The 22,297-nt window shown below is 46.8% G+C and overlaps 1 protein-coding gene across 1 annotated transcript in view; it reads left to right on the top strand.

The window, feature by feature from the left end:
- Positions 1-22,297, top strand: part of CENPI (centromere protein I) — a 252,860-nt gene that overhangs the window by 166,302 nt on the left and 64,261 nt on the right. The window contains 3 exon segments of the mRNA XM_029607381.1: positions 11,065-11,153; positions 12,083-12,197; positions 12,348-12,412. Coding sequence (XP_029463241.1) covers positions 11,065-11,153; positions 12,083-12,197; positions 12,348-12,412 — 269 coding nt within the window.

Below are 22,297 nucleotides of genomic sequence, written 5' to 3'. Positions count from 1 at the left end.
TAATTCCCTCTCTCCCCCGCAGCCGGAGATCGCCCGGCACGAGAGTGGGAAACGCTGAGACCAGGTAAGGTAGAAAACTTCTAAGTCTCTGATCTCCGCGGCTTGATTAGCCGCACAGATCGTCCCTTCCAGTGTCTGTAAAATCGGGTTGAACAGCTCCGTCTGGGCTAGACCTCAATCTGGTGCGAGGGTCCTCCGGAGGGCTTGCCATCTTGTCCATGTGGTTGCTGGTGTCAATTCCCCCCCCTCGATCGCTGTATTGCCTGCTCAACTGAACCGTGCGCGCAACCAACTTATGCGCATAGCAGCGCGCACATCTGTGCAGTACGCACAGCGGCATGCATAACGGCCTGCACGCACATCTGCGCACCCAGAGCGCACAACTAAGCTTCCTGGCGCATACCATCGCGCACAGACATTTTGTAGCACTCCATGCGCACAAATCATGGCCAGCCAAGAAGGCCAAGCCCTCTGCCCAGCCTGCACAACCTGAAGTGGCCTCTGCCCTATGCCAGCAGTGCGAAGAATCTCAGGGGGAGCTTAAGCAAGGACCCCCACAGTCAATAGAGGGATCCGGTTCCATTAATGATAGTACCCCGGACCTCTGTATCTCCGACTTGGCGCCTACACAAGAAGGCACCTCGGGGGCCTCCACCATAAGAAGATAAAAACATAAAATGCCATACTGAGTCAGACCAAGGGTCCATCAAGCCCAGCATCCTGTTTCCAACAGTGGCCAATCCAGGCCATAAGAACCTGGCAAGTACCCAAAAACCCCGCCTGGATTCAATATGGACCCAGGGACGTTTTTCCTGGGTGGAATTCTTCAAAGGGCTGCAAACCTTTGTCCAAGTGCAATCGGTACCGCCTGCGACACAGCCCCAGTCTTCACCAGAAGCACAAAGCCTTCCAAGCAACTCTCGGACCTCTCGAGACATGCCCCACCTAGGCAATAGCCTCCCTACAGGGGATACAGACACCTCAGGGGCTGAGACTGACTCCCTGGAGGAAGGGGAAATCCCTCCAGGGATAGAACCATACTGAACCATGCTGTGATTCTTGTCCAAAGATGAATTACCAGTTCTCATGTCTCTGACCCTGAAGACGCTGGCCATTCCAGGCATGGTACCACAGTGGAACCAAAGACTAACTCTGTTTTGGTGTCCCTTCGCCAGGTCTCATGCTATTTCCCAATGTTGCAGGCCGTACAACAACTGATGGACCTGGAATGGAATGCCCCGGAGGCCAGCTTCAAAGGAGGACGGGCCTTAGAAGCCCTATACCCCCTGGAACCCACAGCCAAGGAACGCCTATGGTTCCCAAAAATGGACACCATGGTTTGCGCAATTTCTTAAGCGCACAACCATCCCGGTCGAAGGAGGAGCGGCGCTCATAGATGCCCAGGACAGATGTCAGGAAGCCATCCTTAAACATTCATTTGATGTAGCAGCAATTACTCTGCAAATTGCTTCATGCTGCGCCGTAGTAACACGTGCCAGCTTGCTTCTCTCCAGAGACGCAACTGGCGATATCCTTGCTCACGGATGCAACCTCAGTCCTAGAGGTAGATTTTAAAAACATATGCGCGCATGTACTTTTAAGTACACTGGATTTTATTAGATACCCGTGTAGCTGGGCGTATCTTATAAAATCCGGGGTCGGCGTGCGCAAGGGGGTGCACATTTGTGCAATTTGCGCGCACCGAGCTCTGCACGCGCTGCCCGTTCCCTCGGAGGGAACTTTCTTTCTACCTCCCCCGCACATTCCCTTCCCTTCCCCTACCTAATCCACCCCCCCGGCCCTATCTAGGACACCCCCCCCCCCCACCACCTTTATCGGAAAAGTTAGTACTGCCTCCGGGCAGTAGTAACTTACACGCGCCGGCGCAGCAGATCCTGACACAGGCCGCTGTGTCGGGGCACTCGGCCACGCCCCCGATCCCAAACTGTGCCCCCTGGCCACGCCCCCGACCGCCCCTTTTTGCAATCCCAGGACTTACGCGCGTTCCGGGGCTCGGCGCGCGCAAGGGAGGTTTGGGGTAGGTTTTCGAGGGGTACGCGCATACCCCTTTGAAAATCTACCCCCTAGTGCACACCTCAGCCAGGGGCGTATTCTCCATAGTGGCAGTTAGAAGACAACTATGGCTCCGAAATTGGTCAGCCGACGCAACATTCAAAGCGAACCTCACGAGAATGTCCTTTAAAGGATCCCTCCTGTTCGGAAGCAAACTGGAGAAGTTAGCCAACAAATGGGGTGAAATCTCCAATACCTTGGTTACCGGAGGACAAGAACAAAAGAAGCCAACGCCCCTCTCCCCGAACATCCAAGGGAAGAGGATCACAGTGTTTTAGACCGTATAAGAATATATACCAAGCACCTCGCCCCGCAGGCGGGGGCCAGTCCTTTCGGAACAAACACAACAAAAGGGGAGCTGGCTCAGGTCCAGGCCCCAGCCGCACCCCTCAATGAGAATCAACAGACCCATCCACAGGAAGAAGCCATAGGGGGCAGGCATACCCTATTCTACCAAAGATGGGTCGAGATAACGTCGGATAAGTGGGTCCTAACCATCATGCGAGAGGGATACTTTCTGGACTTCCACAGCATCCCTCCAGACAAATTTGTGAAATCTCCTTGCCACTCCCTCTCCAAGAGGACGGCAGTGGAAACAACACTGACCAAATTGCGCGCCTTAAAGGCTATAGCACCGGTGCCCACGCACCAATGAAATACTGGGCAATAGTCCATCTATTTTATCGTCCCCAAGAAAGAGGGACCGTACCAGCCCATCCTGGACCTCAAGTCTGTCAACCGCTACCTGAGGGTACCATACTTCCGCATGGAAACCCTACTCTCGGTCATAAGGGCAGTACAGCTGGAAAATTTCTGACCTTCCTGGATCTGTCAGAAGCCTATCTGCACATCTCGGTCCATCACGATCATCAGCGCTTCCTATGCTTCACAAAGACAGGAAACAGAGAGTAGGATTAAATGGTCAATTTTCTCAGTGGAAAAGGGTAAACAGTGGAGTGCCTCAGGGATCTGTACGTGGACCGGTGCTTTTCAATATATATATAAATAATCTGGAAAGGAATACGACGAGTGAGGTTATCAAATTTGCGGATGACACAAAATTATGCAGAGTAGTTAAATCTCAAGCGAATTGTGATGAATTGCAGGAGGACCTTGCGAGACTGGAAGGTAGGGCTTCCAAATGGGAGATGAAATTTAATGTGGACAAGCACAAAGCGATGCATATAGGGAAAAGTAACCCTTGCTGTAGTTATACAATGTTAGGAGTTACCACCCAGGAAAGAGATCTAGGCGTCATAGTGAATAATACATTGAAATCGTCAGCCCAGTGTGCTGTGACTATCAAAAAAAGCAAACAATTTTAGAATTATTAGAAAGGGAATGGCAAATAAAACAGGATCTCACTTTACCATGGAGCGATACAAAGGCATTATGACATCCTGTTTTATTTCTTTTGATGAAAATAGCCAACACTAGTTAATGAATAACCAATATTTTAGACGCACAAATACTGATGAAATTAGACTACTGTATTTATGACCGTCATAATAGGCATCATCGTTTTTGCTTTCGCGTATCTCAACTCTGCCTTATATTTAATCATGTGGTCATATTGGTTCTTATTGGAAGGAATTTTACATTTTTTTCAAAAACTTTTTTGATGCACTTAAAATTGTTAAATGTGCTATAATTCCGCACTTATCTTATTTATTCACGCTCCATCAACCTTCATGGTAATCTTGCTTCAATCTGCAAGAAACTAGTTGACCCAACACTGAACAGTGTTTCGGACTGCGGCAACATTTTCTCAGTCCTTTATCAAGGGTGACTGGTTCTGCGTCAAAAATTTAAATTTTAGTGAACTTGCAAACAACTTTCCATATAATTTACAATAAAACTGGACTGCAGCAATTCCGATAACGCTTACGGTATCTTTGTGTACTTACTTTTTGCTCTTACTCCATTTAAACAAAGTTTGACAAATGGCGACCCGGCGTTTTTTTTAATCTTGACATCCGGCACCAAACCGGAACCATCTTAAATAATACTGATGTTCGAGTCCCGCCCGATATGCTAATCTAATCACTGACGTTATTCTGACAAATGGTGACTCATATTAGAGAATACCACTCGATAGAGGCATTTAAACCGCTAGGACTGACAGTATTCAACCTAAATATCCACTGTTGTTCCTTAAGATTCAGTGTTTTATTTATGTCTCCCCCACGCGGGTGTATGTGAACTTTTTCCAAAATTCTCCAACGTAGATCTCCAAATCCATGATTATGTTCTTTACAATGTAATACCAGAGGAGCTGTCATTTTCTCTGTTGTGATGCAGCTTTTGTGTTCAGTTAATCTTGTACGTATCATTCTTTTAGTTCTGCCTACATAATACTGTTTACACGGACATTCGATCAAATATATCACATGTGAGGATTTACAGTCAGTGTACACCTGCAACACATGATGGTACCCGTTTACTTTAGTCCATGTTTCTCCTGTAATAACTTGTTTGCACATCGAACATCCTGTGCATGGCCAACTTCCATGCGGTAAATTTGAATCTTCTAACTGCGATTCTTGTAGAAACGAATGTGTGATGCTGTCCCCTATGTTGCGGCCGCGACTGTAGGCCACTATCGGACGATCTTCATATAATAAAGCGTGTGGTCTTAACACCATCCAATGTTGATGAATAGATGCTGCAATTGCTCCAGCTTTATCAGAAAAAGGGATTGAACACACCAACGGGGCTTGTTGTCGTGTTGTGTATCCAACAACAGCCAGCATCGCGCTACATTAGTAACTCTTTTCCAAGCTTTTTTGATATAATGACTAGGATAACCTCTATTAAGTAGCCTTTTTGCTAAAATTTCTGCTTGTACTTGAAATAAACTTTTATCACTACATATTCGTTTCAACCGCAAGAACTGCCCAATTGGCAAATTTTTCCATAGATGATGTGGGTGGAAACTGGAGTAGTGTAAAAGGGTATTTTTTTTCACACGGTTTTCTGAACAAAGTCGTCATAATTTTATTAGCTACCTTTTCAATATGTATGTCCAAAAAATTGATATGGAATTGATGAAATTCAATGGTAAACTTCAGATTGTTGTCAAGTGAATTAATCCAATGGTAAAAAAGCAGTAGCTGATCTACACTTCCATGCCACAAAAAGAAAATGTCATCTATATAACGAGTATAATGAGAAATATTCTGAAACTGTGCACTGCATCATATAAAAATACATTTTCAAAATTAGCAACATATAAATTGGCTAGACTGGGGGCCATATTGGCCCCCATAGCCGTCCCGTGTATTTGTTTATACCATTGTTGGAAAAGAAAAACATTTTCACATAACGCCAATTTTATAAGTTTCATCAAAAATTCTGTAGGAATTCTATGTGGACGTTCACGTAGATCTAAAGTGTTCTCTACTATTTGAAGAGCTTCAAGTTGTGGTATAGAGGTGTACAAAGACTGTATATCCATCGTTACAAGCAGAGCTTCCGCCGCATTATCAATTGCATCTAATTTGACCAACATATGTTTAGTATCTTTACAGTAGGACTTGCCATCTGACACAAACGGCTGCAAAAAAAAGTCCACAAAAGTGGATAAAGGCTCAAGTATAGAACCTAATGTAGTGACAATTGGACGTCCAGGAGTATTTTCTCGATCTTTATGTACTTTAGGTACAAAATAAATGGTAGGTGCCCTTGGATATTCTACACAAAGATACCGTGCTTCTCTGGATGTAAGACTTCCTAATGATAACTGCTCATTCACCAATGTGGCAATTTGCGATTTTAACGCATCTGTAGGGTCCTGATTCAAAAGTTGATACTTGGCGGGATCCTGGATGTGTGCTAAAATTTGCAAGATGTACCTCTGCTTATCTTGAAGGACAACAGCACCACCCTTGTCTGCTTTTTTTATAATGATTGTTTTTTCATTCTTTAAAGATAATGCCTGAAATTCACCATAGGTGAGATTAAATTTGGGTGCTGTGTACCTTGATTCAATTTGTGCCACATCTAACAATACCAACTCTATAAAGGTTTTTATTATGGGATCCACTGGCCCACCAGGTATCCAACTAGATTTTGGATGTAAAATGGACGAATCCACTTGAGGAACATTTTGGGAAAAATACAACATAAGTTGAATTTTACGAAAAAACCTGTACAACGCTATTCTGCAGAAAAATGGGTCATGACGGGCTCAGGCAGTGTCATGGGCAGAGCTTTGATTGTCTCCCGTGTAGATTTGCCGAACTGCAACATGTTCCTCCTTACATGTTTTTTTTTCCAGGTATTATCACCTGGATGTGCAGGCCCGGGAGGACATAGCTTATGTGCCTGTGGGGTTGGTTGGACCGTGGGCAGCATCCCACTCTGTTCAGGAGTAGCTTTGGTACATCCCACTGGTCATGGGTTAACCTGTCTGAATACTGAGAAATTACTACTTACCTGATAATTTCCTTTTCTCTAGTGAAGATGGGTTAATCCACCTTCACGCCCTTGGCTGCCAGTGTTATCAGGCAACACAGGCCTCTGAGAATGGCTAGGCTGGTTTTATACCAGTTTAAATTGTACAAGAGGTTAGGTATACCTAATCTTAAGTATTATATTTTCATCTACATTGGCACAGGGAAGATAAAATAATATATCCAAATAGTACAAGTGCTTACTGGGTCTATGCCTTTGAGGCCTCCAGTTTGGCTACCTAAACAATTCTGGCACAGTTTTGCTTCCAGATCCTCCTCCACCCAAAGTTACCCTAAAATTATGGAAGGTTATGCTAGTAGGTCTTTAGCTCACCCATTAAGTCTAATAAATTATTCACCCTAGGGATATTTGTGGTTGATTTTGGGTGCTGGGTAAAATTGGCGATTGTCAATATTGGCCATCTGTGGGGGGATGTTAAACTACGGTCTTTTGAGTCCCTGAAAGGTAAATATTTAACAGAGAGGGATGAATTCAGTTGCAGCACTTTATGGCCCAAGAGGATAAATGACAGCAGAAAAAGACCCAAATGATCCATTCTGTTCCTGAAGTACCCTGGTCAGAGGGGTGTGGGGAGCATTAATTGTGTTCACTTTGATATAGACAATACTGGCAGGCTGATGTCAGCACAGAACCCCCCCCCCCCCCCCCCCCCAATATAGGATGACATCAGTAAGCTAGTTGCCTCCATCTATTGGTGGGGAAACACAACCTATTCCTTTTCATCTATGCAAGCCAGTCTACACCAGGGGTTGTGCCCTCCGACCAGCAGGTGGAGACAGAGAGCAGAGACTCGCTGACATCACCCTCATATAGCTCTGCTCAGGCGCCAGCCAGCCAATTTTTCTGTCTCCTGTAGGTGGTGGACGTGCATCCGTGCTTGTGGATCTTGACCTGCCTGGATTGAACAGATTGGTTTTACCTCCTGGGGTGAAAGCAGTAGCTCCCTCCTTCAGTTGAGTGTCTGAGAACCAATATCAGGAGACAAGCAAAAACAAAAAATCAGGCGTGAGGTGAAGGCTTTGACCCTAGCTTTCCTCTGGGCAGCAGAAGAAATTCTACTCTCTTCATGCCTTTATTTCTTATTTTGCTGGTTTTGTCTGTGGAAAGTTTACTGGGGGTGGGGGAGCATATGCATCAAGCAGTTCTGGGAGCAGGTGCCGGCGCATTCTTTTGCAGGCTGGGAAGCAGACAGCTTGAGTGCCTTGCCAAGCTGCACAATTCAGGAGGGCTGCGGGCCTAATCTTAGAACCAGCAAAATTTCAGTGGCAAAGCCACATGCAGCAGACGTCATTTTGATTGGCAAGAAATGCTGAGGCATGCGGTGGGATGCATTTGTTCAGCTTTTAGAGGGAGAGTAACATGGCATCGGGGGAGCAGTTGGGAAGAAGTTTCGCATCTGCTCAGAATGCTATATATGAGGGTCTTTAGTCCCAAGAGGTCCCTCAGTGTGTCATATGTATGTGGAGTCCCAGAGGGATGTCTTTACAGTGGAGTTTGTGCCTGCAAGGACCTTAAACACTCCTGCTTTACAGGCAGAGGTTATGGCGGCACCTCCTACTAGAGTGGCTGAGGAGTCTTCCCCGCTCCCTTTCCTGCTGATCCCCTCAGGAATAGGCTCCGAGAGGATTTTGCCTACCCTGGGTTTGGATCTTTCTGGCATCTCGTGGGTGAAATTTTTTAAGGGTCTCCAGGCCTTCTGTCAGGGGCAAAGAGCTCTCCAGGAAGAGGCTAGGGATTGCCTGCTTCAGAAGTATTCCTCCCAAGGACCTAGAAAGTGTTCCAGGGAGTCCTTGTCTCCTTCCAGGAGGAAGAAATGGAGGCAGAGGGAGAAGGCAAGGACAAAGATCCTTCAGGAGACTCGAATGGGATTCGGCATCCTTGGGGGAAGGGGGGGATCTAGATGAACCATTATTGGAAGAGGGGGAGATTCCCCCAGATGCTGAGTCTCGTAGAACTATGCTGTGGCTTTTTCACAGGGACAGATGCTGGTTTAATTTTGCAGATCTTGAAAGCTCTTAGGTGTGAGGAGAAGTTGCCGGCAGCGGCCAGAGATCCAAAGTGGAACCCTCTAATCAGCTTGCGCGAGGCATCCTGGTTTTTTCTTCTGCATAAGGCCGTCCAAGAGCTGATAGGTTTGGAATAGAGCGCACTTGAGGCTAATTTTAAAGGAGGCCTTTCCTTAGCAGGATTGTATCCCATGGACCCTAAAATGAGGGAGCAACTCCGGTTTCCTTAGGTGGACCATTGGTCTGTGCTGTGACAAAGCAGATCACCATTGTGGTGGAAGGAGATGTGCCTTTAAAAGATGCTCAAGATCAGAAGACTGAGACTATTTTGAAGCAGGCCTTTGAAGCAATGGCCATGAATCTTCCAATCTCCACGTGCTGTTGTGTGCTGGTCAGGACTGAGTTACAATTAGCCCAGGAAGCTCTGGGAGACAGTGGCCATACCTGGAGCCAGAAGCTAGTGGATGCTGGCTATAATTTGGGGCACACTGTCAGGAGTTGGTGCAAGGGTAGTGGACTCACGAGGAAGCAACTTGGTCCATCAATTGACTGGAGGCATTGGTGATTCGACTAGCTTTCCTTCAGTTTGTGGATTGGTTAGAAGTCACATTGTAATGTGACTGCAGTGGCATACATAAATCACCAAGGAAGGAATCAATAGACAAGTCTCTCTAGAAACGGATGTCCCCAGGCATTGTCAGCCTCCCTTATAGCAGGAGTAGACAGCGTGCAGGCAGATTATCCGTCGTCATGATTTGAATCATGGAGAATGGGAACTGGCTCCTGAAGTTTTTTGTCTGATCATGAATCGCTGAGGGTGTCCCTTCTTGGATAAACTGGCGACTGGCAAGAATGCGAAAGTGGAGAGATTTTACAGTCTGACAAGGGGGTGTTCAAGATCGTGGAGTGGATGTCCTAGTCCAGGCATGTCTACAAGAGAAGTCACTCTGCATTTCTGCCGTGGCCCATGTTCAGCTGTCTTGTTGCAGAAGATATCACGTCATCCAGGCATGGTGCTTCTGGTGGCCCCTGATTGGCTGTGCAGACCGTGGTACACGGATCTGCGTGGTCTTGCGGGGGGGGGGGGGCCCCTTGGCAGCTCCCTTTCTTAAGGGGATGGGGGGGGTTACAGCAGTCAGTTTTGTCTTACGGTTTGGCCCTTGAGAGGTCTAGGCTCTTAAAGCAAAGTTACTCAGGGGCACTAGTGGAAATGCTTTTGAGACCATGCAAGTTTTCTACCTCCTTGGCATATATTCACGTTTGGCGGGTGTTTGAGCATTGGTGTCAGAATCGTGCTTGTTTGCCTGCTTCGGTGCCTGTTCCCTTAATCTTGGAATTTTTACAAGGAGGTCTGAGTAAGGGATTAGTCTTGAACATGTTGAAGGTGCAGGTGGCTTCTATAGTGTGTTATCGGGGCTGCTTGCAGGGGAGGCTGCTCTCTTCTCAAATGTATCTAGGTTCTTGAGGGGAGGTAAAACACCTTAGACTTCCCTTGCATTTCCTGATACCCTTGTGGGGTTTGGAGGCAGCTTGTCTGGGCACGGTGGCTCGTTGGATTAAGGAAGTAGTGGATTCTGGGAAGCCTCTTCCAAGACAAGTCAGCGTGCATTCAACCTGGGCTCAGGAGATTTCCTGGGCAGAATTGCGTTTGCTTTCTCCAGCAGAGATTTGTAGAGTGGCGACTAGGTCTTGTTTGCATGTTTGCCAGGTATTACCGATTTTGTGGTTTTGCGGGAGGATTCTGCCTTTGCTAGGGCTGCCTCAGGCAGTCTCCTGCCCTTTGGAGGGATTAGCTTTGGTATATCCCACTGGTGTGGACTGGCTTGCCTGGATGAAGAGGAAGGTAAAATTACTTCTTAATTTCCTTTCCTTGAAGTAAGGCAAGCCAGTCTGTCTTCCCACCCAGGGTTTCCTTGAGGTGGCCGACTTTTATCTGTGCTGCTAGATCCTTGTCCAGAAAGGAATGAGATTCCAGGATCTTTCATGTAGCTGGATTGGGTAAGTGAGTTCTGATCTTCTTCTAAGATACTTTGATTGTCCCAAGGCCCTATTGTTAGCGGAGCTGAGTCCAGTGTGTTCATCTGGAAAAAAAATTAAAAGAAAAGAATCCATAAGGTTAAGTTGAATAGTGTTTGTAGCATGTGATATTCTTGTTAATGTTTAGTGGTTAGTGTCGACAGTTTGCTGTTGGAGAAATACTGGCTGGCTGGTGCCTGAGCAGAGCTATATGAGGGTGACATCAGCGAGTCTTTGTTCTTGTCTCCACCTGCTGGTTGGCGTGCACAACCCACTGATGTGGACTGGCTTGCCTTGCTTCAAGGAAAGGAAATTATCAGGTAAGAAGTAATGTCACCTTTGTCTGGACTAGTCTGACTGGACTTGAGGAAAGGAAATTAGCAGGTAAGTGTAAACTTCACCTTTTTTTCATTTGCGAGGAACAATTAAAACTGATGGCAGCTTGATGTGTAAACTCTGTTTTTATGGTGTGTCTGTGATTTGCATTTCTCAGAGTGTGCCTGCTATACTGAGAACCAGAATAACGAAGCCGAGGTTAGGGCTTTCTTAGACACCATCGCCAATGCACAGCAGTTTCTACAGGTGAGAACTCTTTGAGGAATATTACGCATGACTTTGCCTGGAAGTTTCTTCTTGCTTTGGGCTTCCAGTTGAACTGGAACTGGGCCTCTCTTGGGCTATGGGGAAATGAGACTTTATTTGCAACTACATGAAGATTTAGCCTTATTTTTATTTCCCCAGTTGATCTAATATGTTTTGAATATAATTCTTTTTGAAAGCTTCAGGGGCTGTGGGATCATTCCTCTGAGGAGCAGCAATTTAAAGATTGCTTCTATTGCTACAGCTAATAAAAATTGGGCATAGATATGAAGTAAAGAGAAGAAAGATAACTAGTGGAGGAATATTAGTGATTATATGGTTTGAATTGAGAAGTCATCTGTCATATAGTAGCACCAAGTTGGACCATTGAAGCCAAAGTCCAACACTCAATAAAATCTTGTTGGAGAATGGAATTCTAGTGTCATTGAATATTTGACTTTTGGACTGGCCCAATAGATTCAGAAAGATCTGGGTTTGATTCCCAGCTCAGGTCTTCTGATCAGTTGCAGAGACGGCATTAATTTCCCGTGGGGGGGGGGGAGGGTGATACAGGGCAGGAAGGAGTTCTTGTCGTCATGCAGAGGGGCCATTTAGTAGCTGTACTTAGTGTTGGTTATTGCAGCGCTCTCGTGAAGTACCTTGGCATGTGGCCTCCAGCCAGGAACTGTCACTGTGTTAAGAGGATTAAAATTAGATGGGTAGTTATGAATGAAGGATTCCAACACTGGTTCTGAATGTGCTGGAAGTCCAAAGGAACAGGAGAAAACTGCTGTATTGAAAATATCATCTATAAATTTAACAAGAATCCACTTAGTTTATAAATGATTGTATTACTGACCAACCTGGTGTGTAGGATAAATCTGCATTTCTCTGCTATTGTGTCCCATGCTGTGCCACTGTTTGTCTTGCAGGAAGGATTCTCAAACTGTGAAGAGTTCCTTTACAAGTCCATTCCCCATTGGAACGGTTGCTATCGGTCACAGATCTTGCAGCTTCTAAGTTGGATTCCCCTCACTTCCTTCTCAGGTATGTGGCTTGTCTAATTTATTGAATATCAAAAATAGCCCGGTAACCACCTTCTGGCTGCCAGCTTCATGGAGACTTGGAACAGCATACTTTGTCTTAAATCTAAAAAAAGAAAAAAGTCAACTCTAACATTACATTTTTTCTTTTTAGAAATGGAGCAACTACTGTATGAACCACTGGGACAGATATTCTTCACATCTTCCTTGTATTTCAAGGTGAGACTTTGCTTGGTGAGAAGTAAGTTCTTTACCTATGAAGCATATGTGTGATCCTCTGGTTATATAGAGTGCAGCATGGTTCACTGTTCTGCTTGAGAAAGAATGGCTTGATTCTGGTTAGGAAAGATGGGATTTGGGGTTTTATAGGTAATAGCGCTAAATGAGAAAGGTTAGGGTATCTACAGGTAGCATATTGCCTGAATTCCTGTACCTATTTTGGTTCATCTCCCTTTCACTATCCAGTCATACGTGCGCTGGGAACTTGACTAGGATTTGGTCACCAATAGGTTTTTTTTTCTTCACATTTTATTTAAATGCATTGTAAGTGCACATACAATCAAAAGAACAAAATAAGTCATGAAACACAAGTATGCATTGTGATGCAACTTATTTTCAGATATACAAATGCCAAGCAGTTAGCACATTAAACACACAAGGTACCCATTCACACCTAACAGTGAGGCAACGATCAAACTCTAAATATAGAAAATCTGGCCTGTTTCATCTTATCTTTAAAGGAATCTGGTAGGCACATTTAAAACAAATTACGAGTAGTACCATAATCTTTAAAAGGCAGCTTATGCATAAAAAAAGCATCCAGTCTTTTTATCTGCATCCTATCGATCATAATTCAATAGAATTTTCTTTGGTTACCAATAGTTTTTCTAATCGTTTCATACTGCCTCACTGTTTTTCAGATTCTCCACCTTGGTGTATCTTTTTACCACTAAACTCTTCTGTGAATGTGCTGGTTTTGAATAAAGCTGTTACTTGACATTATACCTAGCAATACTCTGTTCTTCTCCTGCTTTGGTAGTCCTCACACATTGGTGACATCAAATGGAGTCCAATGCAGAAAATTTGTCAAAGTTTCTAGAAACTTTGACTAGGCACATGAGCATGCCCAGCATGCCCTATACCATGTATCCGTATGGGATCCTTCTTCAGTCTCTCTTTTTCCACGGAGCTGTCAGCATCACAGTTGGACTGAGCTCTAAAACATTTGCTTTTTGCCTCATAGAAAACTTTTTTCCTGTCGTGTAACCAGATGGATTCAGGACCAATGGGTTATGCTCCCCTAACAGCAGATGGAAACTGAGTCAGATTTCAAAGCTGTCACCCTAGATACAGCCCTGCAGTGACCTCAGCCCTTCAGTATTTCTCCATCTCCAGTAGATGGTGGCCGTACCTCTTCCTATGGGGATTGCTTTACTTTTTGGAAGGAGAAATTCTACATTTAAATTGGAAGAAAAAATTGAGCTCCACTCTCCTCTGGTGAAACCTAAAGGTCCCTCCCCCAGTTGAGAATTCCTGAGGCAATTTCCGAGATCCCTCAGAGTTGTGCCTTGATCCAGCGTGGACTTGCTGCTGAAGCAGCCGAAAGGTAACAGGTGCAGGTGGTGACGGCCAAAGCCCTCTCCCCCTGCAACTGGAGAGTGTCTCTGTACTCAGCTGGTAAGTGCTGAGCCCAGGTAAGTAAGAAGGACAAAAAAAAAAAGAGATCTACCTCCCAATTCAGCGATATTTGGAGGGTTTTCGGTAAGACTTCATCCAGCTCCTTGCTCGACGTACCCTACTGACGACATTCCCGATCCCATTGGGTTAAGGGGAAATGGGCTTCTGAGCGGGTAGAGCAGCCCCCTGGTAGGCTAGGCCCCACTTTAGGCTTGGTTGGCACACCATGTAGTAGGCAGTGGCAGTGCCATCTTGTGCGTGCATCTTTGTTCATGCCATGTTGCCATGCGCATAACATCGCATGCATACATACGTGCATAACCTACTAAGCGCAGAATACAGGTAAAGCTGGGCACACGGGCTGGGCATGTGCCTCGTTTTATCCCGCCTAGGTGCCAGAAATCTGTGTGCATAAAATTTTAAGCATGAGCCGACAGAGCACACAGTTTACCGCCGCCAATAGCTCCGGCAGCCATGAAATATAAGCGCCTTTCTCTCTGTGCTGCTTGTCAATATTAGGGCTTCACAGTCTGACCTGGATTCCAACTTATGTCAGCACCTCGAGGAAGCCCAGGAAGAGTTGGCCTCCCTGGACTTTGCTAAGCCCGACTCCTCCTGTTCAGAGGATGGTTAGCCACAGCCTTAACTGGAAGTACCCCAGATCTGAGTGACCCCGGGACTGGGTCATCCATGGGGCAGGGAAATTCATTAGCACCTACCCCAGTACCTCCTGCGTTAGGCATGGACACAGCTGCCTTTTCTTAGGTGGAATTTTTCCATGGTCTTCAAGCCTTTCTACAGGCACAATCTGCTCCCTCACTTGCCTCTGTCAGGAGGGCTCGCCTAATGAAGCGAGGATATTCTGCGATAGTAATTGCCACCTTACTCCGCGCTTGGAAGATTTCTACATCCCTAGCATATGTGCGGGTCTGGTGAGTATTTTTTGCTGGATGACTTAAATAAAGGTTTGACCCTTAACTCCTTGAAGGTCCAGTTAGCGCCTCTCTTGTTTCAGAGGCAAGGTGAATAGAACCAGTCTGTCAGCTCATCTGGACGTGGCCAGTCTTCCGAAAGGGGTGAAGCATCTTCGGCCACCTCTGCGGTGGCAGATTCCTTTGTGGAATCTTAATCTAGTAGTAGTATTTTTGGCAGGGCCCTCCTTTTGGCTGCTGCACAGTCTTTCCTTGCATTTATTACCCTTGAAAACAGTGTCTCTGGTGGCTATATGCGTGGCACATTGCATCTCTAAACTACAGGCATTGTCATGTTGGGAACTGTTCCTCCGGATGACTCTAGGAGCATTACAGCTTCGTACCATTTTATCCTTCTTGCCCAAGGTAGTCTCGGAGTTTCATTTGAATCAGTCCTTTTCGTTGCCCATCCTTCGATTAAAAACAAGGATGCAGAAGAATAATACCTCCTCCATAATTTGAATATGAGTAGACTTTGTGTGGAATCTGAAAGACAGACTGCCTATTTGTCGTTAATGGTGGAAAGAAACGGGGCAAACCAGCTTCACAGGCTACTACAGCTCGCTGGAATTAAGGAGGTGGTTTCAGGAATCTATGTGGAGGCAGGAAAGCCATTACCTTCTCAGGTTAAAATTCATTCACTAGGGCTCAGGCAGTCTCATGGGCAGAAGCTAGACTGCTGTCTCCAATCGATATCTGGCTAGCGGCAAGATGTGGTCCTTCTTGCACACCTTCCCCAGGTTCTGTCGCCTGGATGTACAGACCCAAGAGCAGTCAGCCTTTGTAAGGGTGATGTTAACCCGCTGCGCAGCCAGCCTCCTGCCCTGATCGAGAGTAGCTTTTGTATATCTTATACCTGAGTCCATTTGGCTACACGCTAGGAAATGGAGAAACTACATATCTGATAATTTTGTTTTCCTTAGTGTAGACAGATGGACTCAGCATCCTGCCCACAGCTGCCCAAGAACGTTGCCAAGGATTTGCCCGTGAAGTAGATATAGATTCCAAGAGATTATGGGTAAGGTGTCATCTGGTCCCTAGATCAGGGCATCTATATTCTTACTAGTGTTCAATGTTTCTGATTGGTTGTGTCCAGTTATGCTTATCTGTTTTTAATCATTTTAATTCAAGTTTTTTCATTAGTATGTCCACAGTGGCTTTTGAAGAGAATACTGAAGGGCTGAGGTCACTGCAGGGGTGTATTTAGGGTGACATCAGCTTTGAAATCTGACTAGTCTCCATCTGCTGGCAGGGGAGCATAACCCATTGGTTCTGAGTCCATCTGTCTACACCAGAGCTTTCCAAACTTTTCATGTTGGTGGCACACTTTTTAGACAAACATAATTTCGTGACACAGTAATTCAGTCTACCAGCAAACCAGAAGTTAAAGGTTAAACGAACAAAATGTATTTCAACAATTTATGTATGTTTCCTTAAATATATACATAAATAAAATGTTTCACAACACAACCTATCTCATAATAAATATTTGCAGGCTTCCACTTCCTCCATGCTGATCTCGTACATTGTGAGATCGGCATAGAGAAAGTGCTACTCTTGCACATTCCCAAAGATTACATGTGCCAATCACTAAAAAGTATTTTTATTTTTTACCTTTGCTGTCTGATCTTAGTTTTCTAATCGGTTGGTCACAGGCTTTTTTTTCCACCTTTCCTTTCTTGTTTTTTTGCCAATTCCTTTACAGGGTCTTTTTTTCTATTTCTTTTCTCTCCATCTGTCTTCCCTCAAACACACAATCAGGTTCTCATTCTCACACGCTATCTCACACATTCTCACACACACAGGCTCTCACTCACATGCAATCTCACACATCCACAGCTCTCACATGCCTCTCTCTCATACATACATACATACTGTCTCTCTCGTGCACATGCTGTCTCACTCTCACACACACAGGCTCTCTCACTCCTACATGCTCTCTTGCTCAAGCACAGGCTCTCACTGGCACATGCTGTCCCTCTGCACGGGTTGCCGAAGGATGGGCTCTTCAGAGGCCCTGATCTTCCCTGGCCGTGACATGGGATCTGCAGCGGCCCTGCAATCGGGCCGCTGCAGATAATGTCTCAGATGTCCAGGTGGGCGCCCACCTCAGCAGCAGTGTCCATCAAACGGTATGGTTTAATATCAATAAAAGAATAGGGAAAAGAACCACAAAGACCCGAGTTTTACAGTTCAAAAACACAGACTTTGAGGAAATGGGTAAGTACCTGGAGGAAGAACTAAAAGGATGGGAGAACGAGAGAGATGTGGATCAGCAGTGGACCAATCTAAAAGGAGCAATCACCAAGGCAACTGCTCTATATGTTAGAAATGTAAAGAAAAGCAAAAGGAAACTGAAACCTATCTGGTTCTCAAAGGAGGTGGCTGACAAAATTAAAGCTAAAAGAACAGCATTCAAGATATATAAAAGATCCCAAAGGGAGGAGCACAAAGAAGCATATTTGAATCAACTGAGGGAGACAAAGAAATTAATCAAGTTGGCAAAAAGTCAAGCGGAGGAGAGGATTGCCAAGGAGATAAAAAATGGTGACAAAACATTTTTCAGATACATCAGCGAAAAGAGAAAGGTCCAAAGTGGTATAGCAAAATTGAAAGGTGGTAATGATCAATGTGTGGAGAGTGACGAAGAAATGGCAGAAATATTAAACGAATACTTCAGCTCTGTGTTCACTAAAGAAGACCCTGGAGAAGGACCATCTCTACACAACAAGAAACTGGAGGGAAGTGGAATAGATGAAAATCCTTTCACAGTAGAAAATGTGTGGGAAGAGCTAAAGAACCTGAAAATGGACAAAGCCATGGGGCCTGATGGTATTCATCCAAGGATATTGAGGGAGCTCAGAGATGTTCTGGCGGCTCCACTGTGTGACCTGTTCAATAGATCCCTAGAAACGGGAGTGGTGCCGAGTGATTGGAGAAGAGCGGTGGTGGTCCCGCTTCACAAGAGTGGCAACAGGGAGGAGGCTGGAAACTACAGACCGGTTAGCCTCACTTCGGTGGTGGGAAAAGTAATGGAGTCACTGCTGAAAGAGAGAATAGTGAACAATCTACAGTCCGGAGAATCGATGGACCAGAGGCAACATGGATTCCCTGTACGTACCTGGATCAGTCCAGACCGTGGGTTATGTCCCCAATCCAGCAGATGGAGTCAGCCCAAAGCTTCGAGGGGGCGTCACCATAAGTACTACTACCCCCTCTGCAGGAGTTCAGTATCTTCTGACTCCAGCAGATGCGAGTAGGGGAATCTGGGCTTGCTCCCGATTTCCTATATCCTATTCTGTTTTCCCTTGGTTGGAACTTTCTTCTCTGTCTCTGTCTTGTCTTGGATCAAGTTGTATTTAAAAAAAAAAAAAAAAAAAAAAAAAGATAGTTAATTGATTAATTGGGGAGGCGGGGCTCCTTCCTTGTGCTGCCTCTCTGTCTCCTTTGTTTCCTCAGCGCGAGCCTGTGTTCTTGCCGGGGTAAGTCGTTTTTCTTGGTTTTCTGGGCTGTAGTTTTATTTTCAGCTTGCTGATTGAGACTGCCGGTGTGCCCGGCCTGCCAGCGATTTCCCTCGCTCCCGCGGCCATCTTGCACGCGCCTCGTGGGCTGCAGGGAGCAGGGTGAGTGATCTCAGCGGGTTGCGAGGCCAGGACAGGCCCCCCCGCGGCGCCACTTGTTTTTCTCAGCGGGTTGTGCAGGCCGTCCGGGCCCCCCCGCAGCGGCGCGCCGTTTCGCGGCCCCCCCCCCCCTTCCGCCCCGAGGCTCACCGAGTGATTTTAGCTGCCGGGGGTGGTTTTTCTGAGCGCCTGCTATGCCGCGGTAGCCGGATCCCCGGCGTGGACTTAGCCCCCCAATGTGGCTGAAAGGCAGCGGGTGCAGAAATGAGCGCAGCAGTGAAGATAATCCCCTCTCTTCCCCCCCCCCCCCCCCCCCCCCGCCGCTTGAGATCGTCCAGCATGCAATCGGTAAGCGCAGAGACCAGGTAAGAAAAAAATCTTTAAATTCAGGTCTCTGGTCTCCACAGCTTGGATTGTCGTACCGAATCCGTCCCGGCGAGGTTAGAAGGGAGCATCAGTCAGGTTGATCAGCCTTAGTTAGGCTGATCCTTGATCCGGTACAAGAGTCCACACACATGGAGACCCTCGGGGGGGGGGGGGGTGGTCGCCATCTTACACTCAGGGGTCATCGTGCCATCTTCCCTTCTCGCCAGCGGTATGCGCGGGTCAGGCCGGGTGGCCGATGCGCCTAACTTGTGCGTGTCCAATATAGATGCGCGCATAGCGGCGTGCACAACTGAGCGCACCCAGCTCGTTTATAACTGCATGTGCGCAAACACATAGAGACAATGGCACCGGTGCCCAAGAAGGCCAGAAGGCACTCTTTGCACAGCCTGCCACATAAGAGCTGCGCAGCCTGAATTGGAGTCCCGCCTGTGTCAACATTGCGAAGAAGCCCAGGGAAAACCAAAGCCTGGTCCCTTACTGTCGGGAGATGGTTCCGGAACTCCTGAGGATAGCTCCCCAGACCTATGCATCTCCGAGATGGCTTCCCCACAGGAGGAGGGCACCTCTGGGGCCCCTACTCTGACTCCCCCTGGGATTAACATGGACCCAGGGACCTTCTCCTGGTTGGAATTTTTCCAAGGGCTGCAAGCCTTTGTTCAGGCACAATCAGCCCCAGCTGCACCCCCGGCTCAACCCCTGCCGAAAGCACAAGATCCTCCCGGCCCTGCTCGTATGCCTCCCCTAACCAAGAACTTCCCTAACAGGGACCCAGACACCTCAGATGATGAATGACTCCCTGGAAGAAGGTGAAATCCCTCCAGGAATGGAGTCATACTGTGAACAATGCTTCGCTTCTTCCACAAGGATGAATTGCCAGCCCTTGTTTCCCAGACTGAAGAAGCTGGGTATTCCTGGCACGGGCCCTATGACGGAACCAAAGAAGAACCCCATCTTGGTGTCCCTTCTTAAGGCCTCATGCTACTTTCCAATGATGGAAGCCATCCAGGGAACTGATTGACCTGGAATGGGAAGCCCCGGAGACCAGCTTCAAAGGGGGTCAGGCCTTGGAAGCCCTATACCTTCTATAACCAGTGACCAAGGAATGCCTACGTTTCCTGAAAGTGGATGCTATGGTCTGTGCCATTTCAAAGTGAACAACGATTTCCGTTGCGGGAGGGGAGCCGCATTGAAGGACACTCAGGACAGACGATTGGAATCCATCCTTAAGCAGGCCTTCGACGCAACAGCAATGACACTGCAGATTGCTTCCTGCTGCGCATTGGTGGCACGTTCCAGCTTGCTCCTCTCGAGAGAGGTAAATAACTCCAGAATGTATACCGGTGAGATGGAACCTGCAGCAGCCTTCCTGACCTGGTGCGCACCTCAACCAAGGGCGTTGCCTTGGTAGTGACAGCCAGAAGACAACTATGGCTACGGAATTGGTCTGCGGACACGACATCTAAAGCAAATCTCACAAGAATGCCTTTTAAAGGATCTCTTGTTCGGAAGTGAATTGGAGAAGTTAGCAAATGGGGCGAATCCCCAGTGCCTCGGCTAGCGGAAGAAAGGAGTAAAAGATCTCAGCGTCCCTCCCCCAGAAGAACCAAGGGCAGAGGATCGCAGTGCTTTAGACCTTATAGGAACTCACAATTCCAGGCACCTCGTCCCTCCGGACGGTCCCAGGAATATTCTTTTCAAATCAACTTCCTGGTCGATCAGATATGCGCTAGGGGCTTTCAGAGATCAGCTCTCCATCAAAATTGCCCTGATCCAGACCGACAACCAAGTTGCGTTGTGGTATGTCAACAAGCAGGGAGGCATGGGATCATACTTTCTATGTCAAGAGGTGGTCCAGATCTGGTCCTGGGCCCTGGCCCACAGAATGGAGCTCAGGGCCATGTACCTGATGGGAAAGGAGAACTTGATGGCAGACAGGCTGAGCTGAGCTTTCAGACCCCATGAGTGGTCCCTGGGCCAGGGTAGCAGATCAGATTTTCCGCCTCTGGGGGAGCCCAGATGTAGATCTGTTCATGCACCCTGCAACTGGAAAGTGTCTCTGTTCTGCTCCCTGTCCAGGTCAGACTGCAAAGCAGCATCTGATGCCCTTGCCTGTCATTGGGGCAGGGGTCTTCTATATGTGTATCCTCCAATTCTCATAGTGGCGAAGACTCTTGAAGCTTTGTGAGGACAGAGGGACTATGATTCTCGTAGCCCATCTTTGGCTGAGAAGGTCTGGTTTCCACTCCTGTGGGAGTTGTCCATTGAGAAAATCAATCTGGGGACTTTCCCAGATCTCATCATACAAGATCAGGGCAGGCTGCAGCATCCCAACCTTCAGGCCCTGTTGCTCACAGCCTGAATGTTGAGGTTAATCCTGCAGCCTTTTGATCTTTCTGAGGATATGTGTTGGGTCCATATGGCTTCCACTAGAAAGTCCTAAGGACTGAAATGAGGTTTTCCATGTGATATGAGCAGAACGCCCTAGATCAGTTTTCCTGCCCCACACAAAAACTGCTCGATTATCTTCTATAGCTTTCTGAGGCCAGCTTAAAAAGATTCCGTCAGAGTTCATCTTAGTGTGATTGGCGCATACCACTATGGTGTAGATGGTACGCCCATCTCTGTATAGCCTGTATGCTTCATACAGGGTCTGCTTCAATTGAAGCCTCCCCTGAGGCCTCCCGCTGTGTCTTGGGACCTGAATGTGGTGGTAGCTCAGCTGATGAAAGCTCCTTTTGAGTCGCTCCATGCCTGTTACCTGAAGAACCTGACCTGAAGGTCATATTTTTGATGGCAGTTACTTCAGTGCACAGGCCTTAGTAACTTATCCACCGTATACTAAGTTCTTTCATGACAGGGTGGCCTTGCGTATGCACCCTGAGTTCCTGCCCAAGGTAGTGACTGATTTCCATCTTAACCAGTCAATTGTCCTGCCAGTTTTCTTTCCCAGGCCCCATTCACACAAAGGCGAATGAGCACTGCACAGTTTGGACTGCAAGCGAGCCTTAGCCTTTATCTGGAGTGGACAGAAGCCCATAGATATTCCACCCAACTTTTTTATTTCTTTTGGTAGAACCCACCTCTCCCATCCTAGTGCCTGTTTGGGTTCAGGCTGTCTCCCCCCTCTGTTACCAATAGCACCAGTGCTGTGCCCAATGACACCAGGTTAGGTGTCTGGTCCCCTTTTGTGTTGGGGAACAGCCTGTAGCTAGGAATTCACTCGTGTAAGGACTACCATCCTGCTTGTCCTTGGAGAAAGCAAAGTTGCTTTCCTGTAACAGGTGTTCTCCAAGTACAGCAGGATGTTAGGCCTCATGAAACTAGCCCACCACCCCACGGAGCTGGATTTCCCCTATTTTTATTATTTTTATTTTTTCGTAATTCTATGAGACTGAGGGACCCTCGAGGTATAGGTCATGCTGGGCTTGCTCAGTACCTAGTCAAAGTTT

This window comes from Rhinatrema bivittatum, chromosome 6, assembly GCF_901001135.1.
Source record: "Rhinatrema bivittatum chromosome 6, aRhiBiv1.1, whole genome shotgun sequence".
Taxonomy (NCBI): Eukaryota; Metazoa; Chordata; class Amphibia; order Gymnophiona; family Rhinatrematidae; genus Rhinatrema; species Rhinatrema bivittatum.
This window is presented reverse-complemented; position numbering and strand designations above follow the sequence as displayed.